This window comes from Oncorhynchus clarkii, chromosome 7 (assembly GCF_045791955.1).
Source record: "Oncorhynchus clarkii lewisi isolate Uvic-CL-2024 chromosome 7, UVic_Ocla_1.0, whole genome shotgun sequence".
Lineage (NCBI taxonomy): Eukaryota > Metazoa > Chordata > Actinopteri > Salmoniformes > Salmonidae > Oncorhynchus > Oncorhynchus clarkii.
Window position 1 is genome coordinate 57,142,121 of NC_092153.1, and position 12,877 is coordinate 57,154,997.

At 43.9% G+C, this 12,877-nt stretch overlaps 1 protein-coding gene across 1 annotated transcript in view; it reads right to left on the reverse strand.

Moving 5' to 3' along the window:
• LOC139413526 (rho guanine nucleotide exchange factor 25-like) overlaps positions 1-12,877 on the reverse strand; it is a 39,819-nt gene that overhangs the window by 10,711 nt on the left and 16,231 nt on the right. The window contains exons 2-3 of the mRNA XM_071161023.1: positions 3,367-3,707; positions 3,046-3,147 (exon numbers count right to left, since the gene is read on the reverse strand). Of these exons, the coding sequence (XP_071017124.1) occupies positions 3,046-3,147; positions 3,367-3,707 (443 nt within the window). The remainder of the gene's footprint in view (positions 1-3,045; positions 3,148-3,366; positions 3,708-12,877) is intronic.

The window sequence follows — 12,877 nt, forward strand, 5'->3', positions numbered from 1 at the left end:
GGAGTTTCAGTAAGAGTTAGGAGGGGGGAGGGAGTGAGAACATTTCCAGCCTGGCCATTCCCTCTAGCACTTCCTCAAGCCCCCCCCCCCCCCATTTCCTCTGCTTCCTTCCCGTAAATTCTCCAGTCTCTCTAAGCCTGACCGAGACTCACCCAAGACCCTGTTCTGAACTCCAGTCCCCCTCTACCTCCCTATTCCCTCCCCTTGACAGCCTCCCCTGGTTTCTCTTCTTTCCCCCATTACCCACGTCTCCCTCAACCCCTCTCTACCCCTACCTCTGCTCCCTAACCATGTTATTTCCAGCATCCCTGTAGCTCTTTCTCTAACACCCACGTCTTAGTCTTCCCCGGACCTCTACTCTACTAACCCCCCTCCACCCACCCCTCCAGCCCTCCACCCCCAGCCCTGACCCTGTTTTCAGCTCCCCAGTGAGTCTGTGGACGCAGTAGGCTGTCCGGGGCTGATCTGCTGCCTCGCTGCTTGATCACATCCAGATGCAGCCTGGAAAATCCCACAGGATTGATCCCACTGCGCAGGGCTTTCTTAAAGGTTCTCTAGATTTAAAGTGGTGAGAGTTTGTCCTGATTGTTTGAGGGCGAGAGCGTGTGTGTGTGTGTTTTTGTGTGCATGTGCGTATAATAACTGATAAGGCAAAGTTGTTCTTTGAAGGTAATGTTTGGGTGAATTGGAGTTACTGCCAGATACTGTACACTGAATATACTGTACAGCATTCCCAGTGACTATGTATTTGCGGGGGAAACTGTTATGTTTTATAAACATTAGCTATACTAATTTAGCATACTCCTCTGGTTTGTTTGATGACTCTAGCATTGCTTATGTGCTCTGTTTGAATGTTAATGCTCTAATTTCCAGGATTTTTGCATTAACCAATAGGCGGTTGCCCAGCAACAGCGGTATCTCAGGTTACATGAGGAGAGACTTGATGTTTTCTGACTTTACATCTATTTATGGTTAATTATCCTCTGCTTTCTCTGTTGTTCAGAATTCTCTTTCTTTCTCTCTCTCTCGCTCTCTCGCTCTCTCGCTCTCTCGCTCTCTCTCTCTCTCTCTCTCTCTCTCTCTCTCTCTCTCTCTCTCTCTCTCTCTCTCTCTCTCTCTCTCTCTCTCTTTCTCTCTCTTTCGCCACCTCCCCCCACTCTCTCCTTATTGAATATTGATAGGGGTTTTAAAGGGAGTTGTTTCAGGCTCAGTGCCAGTGTTTGACTAACAGGGAAACGAATGCTCTGACAGCTGTAATATCTCTTTGTTCTCTAAATCTCCACAGAATCAGCCTTTGTGTACAGAACTCTAACAATCAAATCAAATTGTATTTGTCTCGTGCTTAAAACAACAAGTGTAGACCTTCTCGTGAAATGCTTATTTACAAGCCCTTAACCAAGAATGGAGTTTTATGAAGAGTTAAGAAAATATTTAATAAATAAACTAAAATGAAAAAATATATTTTTTAAAGGAATGCAATAACAGTGCCTTCGGAAAGAATTCATTGACCTTTTCCACATTTTGTTACGTCACAGCCTTATTCTAAAATACATATATTTTTAAAGAATCCTCAGCAATCTACACACAATACCCCATAAATGTATACAAAAATAGAAAACACATACCTTATTTACATAAGTATTCAGACCGTTTGCTATGAGACTCTAAATTGAGCTCAGGTGCATCCTGTTTCCATTGATCATCCTTGAGATGTTTCTACAACTTGATTGGACATGATTTGGAAAGAAACACACCTGCCTATAAAAGGTCCCACAGTTGACAGTGCATGTCAGAGCAAAAACCAAGCCACGAGGTTGAAGGAATTGTCCGTAGAGCTCTGAGACAGGATTGCGTCGCGGCACAGAGCTGGGGAATTGTACCAAAACATTTCTGCAGCATTGAAGGTCCCCAAGAGCACAGTGGCCTCCATCATTCTTAAATGGAAGAAGTTTGGAACCACCAAGACTCTTCCTAGAGCTGGCCTCCGAGCCATACTGAACAATTGGGGGAGAAGGGCCTTGGTCAGGGAGGTGATCAAGAACCCGATGGTCACTCTGACAGAGCTCCAGAGTTCCTCTGTGGAGATGGGAGAACCTTCCAGAAGGACAACTATCTCTGCAGCACTCCACCAATCAGGCCTTTATGGTTTAGTGGCCAGACGGAAGCCACTCTTCAGTAAAGAACACATGACAGCCAGCTTGGAGTTTGTCAAAAGGCACCTAAAGACTCTCAGACCATGAGAAACAAGATTCTCTGGTCTGATTAAACAAAGATTGAACTTTTTGGCCTGAATACCAAGCGCCATGTCTGGAGGAAACCTGGCACCATCGCTATGGTGAAGCATAGTGGTGGCAGCATCATGCTGTGGGGATGTTTTTCAGCGACAGGATTGAGGGCTCCAGAGCGCTCAGGACCTCAGACTGGGGCGAAGGTTCACCTTCCAACAGGACAGCGACCCTAAGCTCACAGCCAAGACGACACAGGAGTGGCTTCGGGACAAATCTCTGAATGCCCTTGAGTGGCCCAGTCAGAGCCTGGACTTAAACCCAATCGAACATCTCTGGAGAAACCTGAAAATAGCTGTGCAGCGACGCTCCCCATCCAACCTGACAGAGCTTGAGAGGATCTGCAGAGAAGAATAGGAGAAACTCCCCAAATGCAGTTGTGCCAAGCTTGTAGCGTCATACCCAAGAAGACTCGAGGCTGTAATCGCTGCCAAAGGTGCTTCAACAATGTGCAGAGTAAAGGGTCTGAATACTTATGTCAATGTGATATTTCAGTTTTTTATTTTTAATAAATTAGCAAACATTTCTAGAAACCTGTTTCTGCTTTGTCATTATGCAGTAGTGTTTGTAGATTGATAAGAAAGAGAAACAATTGGGGTAAGGCTGTAACGTACAGTAACAAAATATGTAAAAAGTCAAGGTGTCTGAATACTTTCCGAAGGCACCGTGTACAGGGGTTACCGGTACCGAATCAATGTACAAAAGGCTGCAGTGTACACTGTCTGCTCTGTTTGTGTGTGTGTATGTGTGTAATTCTTACCAGACTGTGTGTATCCCTGTCCTGTAGTAGGTCAGATAGGTAGCTGTGACAGAGAGGGTGTGTTGGAGAGTACGTCGCTGGACTCACCAGGCCATCATTCCCCTGCACAACACACAACATACACAATATAACACACATACACGCACGCACACATACACACACATACACACACACACACATACACACGTAATCTATTCACATTACTTGGGCATTCATATTAAGTCATTGGAGTCAGGGGTTTGTCCTGAAGTGATGTTATCACAATCTTTTATAAAAACCTCTGTGTGGATTCCAAGGCTATAGTAGAGAGTAATGCCTCACCAAGTCCACATCAGTGCAGGGGAGGATTGTGTAGTTCTCCCCCTGCTCCAGAGGCCTTCCAAGGGCTTGGCCGTTAGGGAGGGGGGGAGAGGGATGCTTCCCATCCAGCCTGTGGACCTGCCTGTCCTCCTTGTATCCCCCTCCTCCTTTCACTCCTCCTCCTCCCCCCACGCTCAGCTTGCGGACGGGGTTGGTGAGCCACTTCTTCAGGGCACTGACGGAGTGCCTTGACTCCCCAGGGGAGGAGGGCGAGCAGGGGCTGGAGATGCCAGAGGCCTGGTTGGCCACAGAGCCTACGGATGGAGTGATGCTGCCCTCACTGCCGGCCACAGAGTACGACTCTACAGGGGAGACAGAGAGAGAGAGGTTTTGGTTATTCAGTTATTGAGGTAATTTAGTCCAACTTGATTTAAGCACAGGTTTTTCTATTGGTTACTTCCTTAGAATACCTTGAATTTATAGACTAATGTATTAACAGTACTCAATTTCCCAGTACCAGCTTTAATACCACAGCAACCAGGCCATTTATTGCTTTCTAACCCACACAGAGCTCTCATGTGGATATTGCCTTACCACCTCACAAAAATGTGCTTAAATTATCTGTTTTAAGCCGATAAAGTATTTATACCAATGTAGCATAGGGAGTCACATGCCGGGCCGAAATAAACCACATTTAATCAACAAATCCACAGGTGGAAACTCACTTCACAGTACAAAGAAAGAAACAGAAAGAACAAGATACTTGGACACTGTTTATCTACAGCGGTGCTGTGTGTGTGTGTGTGTGTGTGTGTGTGTGTGTGTGTGTGTGTGTGTGTGTGTGTGTGTGTGTGTGTGTGTGTGTGTGTGTGTGTGTGTGTGTGTGTGTGTGTGTGTGGTGGGGGGGGGGGGGGGGGGGGTAAGGAGGCATTCTTAACTAAGCTATGGAGAGAGCTGTTGATTAGACGTCCTAAAATAGTTCACACGCGACAGATGACACAGCCACCGAGTCAGCCTGCCGATGTGATATCATCACTGAGAGAGAGGCAGGAAGAGGAGGAACAAGAGTGTGGAGTGGGTCTGCAGGGAGAAAGGGGTAAACATATTGGAGGAGGTTTATGTTAACACATACTGTATATGTCCTCAAAGAGAGTGTGGATATGAGTTTTAAACTCATGCCGTGCTGGGTTGAGCCCGGCCCACCCTGTCTTCTCTCTCAGGGGGTAAGGAGTTGGTGTTTACAGAATGGTATACACTGGCTGACCCCACTGTATATTTGGATTCCAGTGAGACATTGTAATGACAGTGAAAACGAGGAAAGGAAGAGGTACAAAAGGGAAAAGGAGTGAGAAAGAGTGAGGAATTGAGAGGCAGGAGGTGGAGGGACGAACACACAGTAAAATAGTTTGAGAGGAGAGTTTTCTTGGGAGACGAATGAGGCCTTGAGAAAACACATCGTCAGCAAGAGCAAGCTGACTGAGACACTCTGTCTGTAAGTCTGTCTTGTAGTGATGGAAAAGCAGCTGATGTAAATCATGGCAGCCAAAGCCAGCCCCTATCACTCATTCTATCCTAACCATTGTTTCCTGTACTCCTAACTTAGCATTAGTGGGCTAATACAAGTGCTGTCACTCACTCACACCACAGAATGAATTCCATTAACAAAGCCTTTAGACTATGGAAAAGAGTATGATCTCAAACACACGGCTCTGATTAGGAAGCCCCAACATTAACGTTTGATTTTGTTCTGCTGATCTTAGCAGTGGTTTAAGCTCTTTGTGGCTCTTTGCTGCCACTTTGGCCACCTCCCAGACTCCTAACTATGTACCGCCAGAATATTGATTTAAGCTGTAATCATAGAAATGGGGTATCAGTGGCCCAGAGAAAAGCTGAGACAGATCTTCTGTAGAAGTCTGACATAGCCATTTTTAGGAGACACCGCATTGGCGGTTACACTGTTAATAACATGGCAATTTCTCTGGTACTGGTCACTTTTAATTTATACCCAGCTAGCACATTTGGTTTCTTGGAAGTTGTGGAAATGTATGTTTTGGTTTCACATTGGTTGTGGGAATGAAGCCATACGTTTCCTGACCGTTAAAACTGAAAGTTTTTTTAAAGTGGAGATTTCATCTGTTCAGGGAACTTTTATTTTTAGGTTGCAGGGAGGTCCTGAGAACGTTTTACTCTGGTTCCTTGAAAGTTTTCCTGGGAAGTTTTATTAATGCTCTGAGAACAGAAACTGTAGGTTATTTTGAGTTTCTTTTAAACTTCCTTAACTTTTACTAAATATTTCACTACGAGTTTTAATAACACTGCTATCTTGTTTTCGGTTAACTTTTTTTTACTCCAATCAGAGATAGGACACATGGAAATTAATTTCCTTGGGCTTTAATCATGCAAACACATTTATTTTTTATTGTGACACGACATCAGTGAGATTCAAACCTACAATCTTCTGTTTTCTATCCATGAAATTAGTCCACTGCATCATCATGATGGAGCTAGAATACAATGTTTTTTTACACATACATTCATTTTGGTATATTCAAACAGACTCCATTTCAAAGGAAACAAGCACACATTAAGATGTGTGGCCAATTAGAGGGCAACACACCTGAACACACTTAACAAGATTGAGGATCGAGAGAGTTTTGTTGATGCTGAGAACGGAATGTATTGTAAATGTTTTTACAGTGCATTCAGAAAGTATTCAGACATTACATTACAGCCTTATTCTAAAATTAATTCAATTAATTGTTTTCCTCATCAATCTACACACAATAGCCCATAATGACACAGCAAAAAAAGGGTTTATAATTTTTTGAAAATGTATTTAAAATAAAATACATAAATACCTTATTAACATAAGTATTCAGACCCCTTGGTATGAGACTCAAAATTGAGCTCAGGTGCATCTGGTTTCCATTGACCATCTTTGAGATGTTTCTACAACTTGATTGGAGTCCAAGGCACACACCTGTATATAAAAGGTCCCACAGTTGACAGTGAATGTCAGAGCAAATCCTAAGCCATGAGGTCGAAGGAATTGTATGTAGAACTCCAAGACAGGATTGTGATGAGCAACAGATCTGGGGAAGGGTACCAAACATTTCTGCAACATTGAAAGGCCCCCAAGAACACAGTGACCTCCATCATTCTTAAATAAAATAAGTTTGGAACCACCAAGACTCTTCCTAGAGCTGGCTGCCCGGCCAAACTGAGCATTCGGAAAAGGGCCTTGGTCAGGGAGGTGACCAAGAACCTGATGGTCACTCTGACAGAGCTCCAGAGTTCCTCTGTGAAGATGGGAGAACCTTCCAGAAGTACAACCATCTCTGCAGGACTCCAACAATCACGCCTTTATGGTAGAATGGCCAGACAGATGCCACTCTTCAGTAAAATGCGCATGACAGCCTGCTTAGAGTTTGCCAAAAGGCACCTAAAGGACTTTCAGAACATGAGAAACAAAATTCTCTGGTCTGATGAAACCAATATTGAACTCTTTGGCCTGAATTTCAAGTGTCATGTCTGGAGGAAACCTGGCACCATCCCTACGTTGAAGGATGGTGGTGGCAACATCATGTTGTGGGGACATTTTTTCAGCGGCAGGGACAGGGAGACTAGTGAGAATCAAGGGAAAGATGAACGGAGCAAAGTATAGAGAGATCCTTGATGAAAAACTGCTCCAGAGCGCACAGGACCACAGACTGGGGCGAAGGTCCACCTTCGCACAGGAAAACGACCCTAAGCACACAGCCAAGACAACGCAGGAGTGGCCTCGGGACAAGTCTCTGAATGTCCTTGAGTGACTCAGCCAGACCCTAGACTTGAACCAAATCAAACAGCTCTGGACAGACCTGAAAACAGCTGTGCAACAACGCTCCCCATCCAACCTGACCAAAGATTGGTTCACGTCCATAGATCTGAAGGATGTGCTTTTTCATTTAGTCATCTTCAGGATTGGTGGGTCCCCTGAGGGACAGTTGAGCTAATGTTGGCTAATGTGAATAGCACAAGGTTGCAAGTAACAAGAAATTCCCTGGACATATCTGATATTGGCAGAAAACTTAAATTCTTGTTAATCCAACTGCACTGTCCAATTTACAGTAGCTATTACAGTGAAAGAATACCATGTTATTGTCTGAGGAGAGTGCACAGTCTTGCAACATTTTGAACAGAAATACAATGGTTCATTGGATCAGTCTAAAACGTTGCACATACACTGCTGTCATCTAGTGGCCAAAATCTAAATTGCACCTGGGCTGGCATAATACATTATGGCCTTTCTCTTGCATTTTAAAGATGATGGCACAAAAAAGGTTGTTTTTTTTCCTTGTATTATCTTTTACTAGATCTAATGTTTTATATTCTCCTACATTCCTTTAACATTTCCACAAACTTCAAAGTGTTTCCTTTCAAATGGTACCAAGAACATGCATATCCTTGCTTCAGGTCCTGAGCTACAGGCAGTTAGATTTGGGTATGTAATTTTAGGCACACATTTTTTAAAACGGGACGGATCCTTAAGATGATCATTTATACAGCCTCCCCACAGACAAGGTTACATTTTGAGGGTGTGGCCTACAAGTTTCTGGTCCTGCCTTTCGGGCTGTCCCTAATCCTTGCACCTTTTCTACAGTTATGTTACGTTTGATGCTGGAGCTCCGAGATACGTGTCAAAATCGCTAAGCAGTGTACTTCGAAGCAGTGTGCCGATGACTGTATCATTTTATCGGAAGCACGTGATCAATGACGTCCAAAGCTTAATTTCCTTGAACAACCACCTGATTGGTTTGGTATCAGTGGGACAGCATCTATAATCATGTGGCTGCTCTAAATACTTTTGACCAGCAGGTGCCACTAGTGTACACTGTGCTGATCAAAGCCTGGAGTAATTAACCTATTTCAACGCAATTGTCTGAAAAACCCCAATGCTTCAGGAAGCTTAGTTTCCCTGTCATTACTTTTCTATGGTGGTGGAAGCGGATTTTGCACCGGTGGGGCTAATCTGGACGATTGGCTGTAATTGAGGGAACAGGTGGAGCTCCACACTGCCACACTAGTTTTCCGTATTCAGCCTCTGGGGTTCACAATGAATCACAAGAAAAGCTGTTTTGACTCTAGCTCAGCATCTGGGACTTGTTCTGAACTTGGTTCTGAAGCATGCATTTTTGTCGCAACAAAGAGGGTCGCATTCCAGCTCTGTCGGGCACAGTTTCAGCTGGGGAACTCGGTGCCTTTTCGTTTGTGGCTGCAGTTATTTGGTCTGATGGCCTTTATGACAGCTGTGGTGCATCTGGGACTGCTGTGTATGCATCTGTTTCAGAGCTGATTGATTGCTTCAAGTCTGGACGCATCTCGCCACTGACATCGGTTGCTCATGGTATCCCTGTCGTGCCTAAGGGCGTTGGCTCCTTGTAAGGTCAGATAACAGGACAGTGGTGGTGCACATAAACAGGCAGTAGGGATGGGGTTTCTCTCTTTGCTGAACCTGGCCCATTATCTGCTCTTATGGAGCGGGGGGGGGGGGGGGGGGGGTCGTATCTCTACGGAGTGGAGACTGGTGGTTGTCTAGATATGGGACCAGTTAGCCAGGGCTGACATAGATCTTCACTCATTGCGAGAAAACGTGCATTGTTGTCTGTTCATCCGTTGGGAACGGATGCTTTGGCATGTCAGTGGCCTCGGACCCTGCTCTATGTGTTTCCTCCGGTGGACTTGATTCAGGCCACCGTAGATAGTGTCCGTCAGGAGGGTCTGTTGTTGAATCTGGTGACTCAGACCAGTGTCTAAGCCTATGTCACCAACCTGGGACCTGGCTTTGGTCCTGGATGTTCTGTGTAAGCCTTCGTTTGAACCACTGGAGTCTGTGGTGCTGAAGGTCCTTTCCTACAATAATGCCCTGCTCATGGCCTTGGCATCGGCCAAGCGCGTTGGAGATCTCCACACACTATCAGTACAGCATTCCTTTTTGGAGTTTGTTATGTCCGAATGCAGCTTTTGCTCCCAAGGTTGTGCCTATTTCTTACAGGTCTCTGGCATTTGAGACAGAGCACCTCCTCCGTTTGCTTCCTGTGAGCAATGGAGGTTGAATGGCTAAAGAAATAAGTGCATGGAACTAAGAGATAGCCTAGCCCTAGGCCAATGTAGCAGTAGGCCTATAACTTCCTTGACAACTAAGTAAAAATACATAAAGCCAACAAATAAAAATAGATGATGAAAATGCAGGTTCTTTCAATCACATTCACCTCTTTACTCTGCCTGTCTGCCTCCCTTTGTATCTGTCTTGACTTGAACTATCGCTAGTGTAGTGCAACACTGTATTAAATCAATCAACTGAGTGAGCGTCCAGCCCAATGTCTGTAGCCTATACATGAGAGTCTGGCCCGAAGCTGTCCCTAGCGAACTTGTGACATTGTAGCAGCTAGCCTATTCCAGTGAGCTCGGGACATACAAATCTGTTTTTGCCCAAAGGAAAATATGTTCAGGTGTTTTATGACGTTTCCACTGAATATATGGGATCCTCAGAGCATGGCATTTTGCTATTTTATACTAAGGCCTGGTGATTATCAAGGGGGAGAGTGTTGGACATTTTTTTCAAATAGCCTAGCCTACTGTGAGGAATGGATTTTATTTGAAAAAACTGACTTCGTTGACTTACATGCTGACCAGACCGGATACGTCACTTGTGTGAGCGTCGCAAAATAAATTTAGAAATCCATGTTATTCAATTATTGCACCTGCTCTCGCCCGCCAACTAGCGTCTGCAATGCCAAGGGCTGAAATAGAAATCCTTTCTCTTTCTGACGCAGATCACGCTGCAAGTTCTTCCTCTCCCATCTCCTCATTGGTTTATAGAAGCAGGTACCCATGTGCCATCTCATCATTGGTTATACCCACGTGGGTGATTGAAAGGCTAAATGTTTTGCCGGTTGTCGTGGTAATACTATGAAAGTGTAGATGCCAATCACCATATAAGTTCCAAGATGAAAAAGCCTGTAAGGAGGAGAGATGACAAGAAACGATTTGGTTGGCCGTTTTATGTGTGGATTAATTGTTGGAGTAGAGGACCTTGTGCATTTCAGGTAAAATAACAAATTAGCTAGCAAGTACAAGCTAAATTGCCATACATGTTTAATGCTTTTCGACCTGTCCCCAAATTAATGTCATTGGTTGAGAGTTTGTTTTGATATTTTGACCTGCGTGTTGTGATCGAGTTTGGTGTAGGGGGACAAAATACATTTATGCACGAGAGCGCACAATGGAGCATGCGCAGCAGGTTTGGGTTCCGTGTTACTGTGTGAGATGAAGAAAAAATGACTGAGAATCTCAGCTTATTAGTGGTGGTGAGTTAAGTCAATAAGAAGTCAGACAACGCCAAATGGGTTCTTTCATACATTTGCTCGCAGCAGGCTATAGTTAGCCTACTTCTGTGCATGCTCAGGTGCGCACGTTGAATCAACATTAAGAGGACAGAGAAAACAGACACATCCTCATTGCTCACAAGAAGCGCTCCAAACAAAATACAATGACAAAATTCGGGGAAAAACATTGTAAATGACAGTATGAAATAAACCAAAACGTGTTACTCACAAGTGTAGCAGGTATTGGGACAAATACACTTATATGTGTATTAAAGAAGTAAAAAGTTAAATATTTGGTCCCATATTCTTAGCAGGCAATGACTACATCACGCTTGTGACTCTACAAATTGTTGGATGCATTTGCTGTTTGTTTTGGTTGTGTTTCAAATTATAATGTGCCCAATAGAAATTAATGGTAAATAATGTATTGAGTCATTTGGAGTCCCCAGCCGAAAAATGCTAACCTCCCCTGTTATTGTAATGGTGAGAGGTTAGCATGTCTTGGGGGTATGATATTTGTGTGTGTGTAACTTTCTTACTCATCATTATTCACGATTCATTAAGGATAATCCGTTATCATGGTAGCATCCACAAATTTCCCAAGCAAGATGTAGTCATTGTGTGCTATGAATATGGGACCCAATACTTTACTTTTTTCTACTTTAATGCACATAAGTGAATTTGACGCAATAATATGCTTGCAGGAGTGCAGAGCCAGAACAACCAAACGTGTCACTGTCCCAATACTTTGGAGCTCACTGTATCTTTAGGAAGCTCTTTAATTCAAATAGATGAAACAAAAATAGAACTGTTTGGCCATAATGACTATCATTATGTTTGGAGGAAAAAAGGGGAGGCTTGCAAGCTGAAGAACACCGTCCCAACCGTGAAGCACGGGGGTGGCAGCATCATGTTGTGGTGGTGCTTTGCTGCAGGAGGGACTGGTGCACTTCACAAAATAGATGGCAGGAAAATTAGGTGGATATATGGAAGCAACATCTCAAGACATCAGTCAGGAAGTTAAAGCTTGGTTGCTAATGGGACTTCCAAATGAACAATGCCCCAAATTGTATGTAATGGGATCCACTTTTGTGGGATCCACTTTTGTGACCTACTTAAGGTAGGGCCCTGCTCTCAGACAACCATGGTAAAAGGGGTCTTCCCAGTCTAAAGAGAAAGAGGACAGGACTACTATTACCCATATAAAGCCCTGTGTCACTCAGCATACAGTTACACATGGTTATGTTCACTTATAGCCAGGCAAAACCCTTATCTACAGTACACCTACTTACTCGACAGCATAACACCTAAAGTTTACCTACTACAGACAGTAGCCATGGTAATATGTGACAAATTTACCTTTTTCACAGGGCTGTTTAGATCAGCCATACTGGTTAGAGTTGAATTGGCTCCAAAGTCAAACCAAATCTCTTTGGAAATATGTGGGGTGTGATAACAGGGTCAGAGACCAATGACTTATAACCCGCGGGCGGGGGTGGGTCGGTGGGTGGGGGGGGGGCTTAGGGTCATGAAATATTGTGTGGCTGAAGGGGGGTTGGGTGACGGGTCGCTTGAATAAAGAGAAAACAATACATTAAAAAACATGAATGTATAATTATTGTGCAATTCATGTCTATAGGCTACGTTGAGTTTTTTTTCCATTATTTTTGTCTGGCATTAGTGGATAGCCTAAGCATAAGCTTTAGGGCCTAACTGTAGCGCGCCAAATACACACAAATTGCAGGTGCATCATGAAATCTGAGGGGCACAAAGTATGTCAGGATGGCTGTGGGGTCGTAATTTTTTTTTTCCTGCAATCTAGAGCCATAAACATCATGCTTAATTCTATATAAAAAATATTTTTAATTTTCTGCATGTCTAAGCATACCTCTTGAGCTGTCTGTATCCTCCTGACCTGTGTTTTTTGCTTAAATCTGGGTAAAGGTTGAACCAGTACATTTAGTAATTGCTTGCTTTTCTTAAGTCTACTAACCTTGCCAGTAGGCATGCCAGCTAATAAAGTTAGGCAAGCTAGCTACTCAAACTTGATTGATAGCCTTAAATGTCTTCTTGGTAGCTAGTTAGGAAGTTTAGAGATTGGGAAAGTATCTGGGCTGGTTAAAACCAAATTGCTCTGTGGCTAGTAGTATTACAGAGAAGAAGAA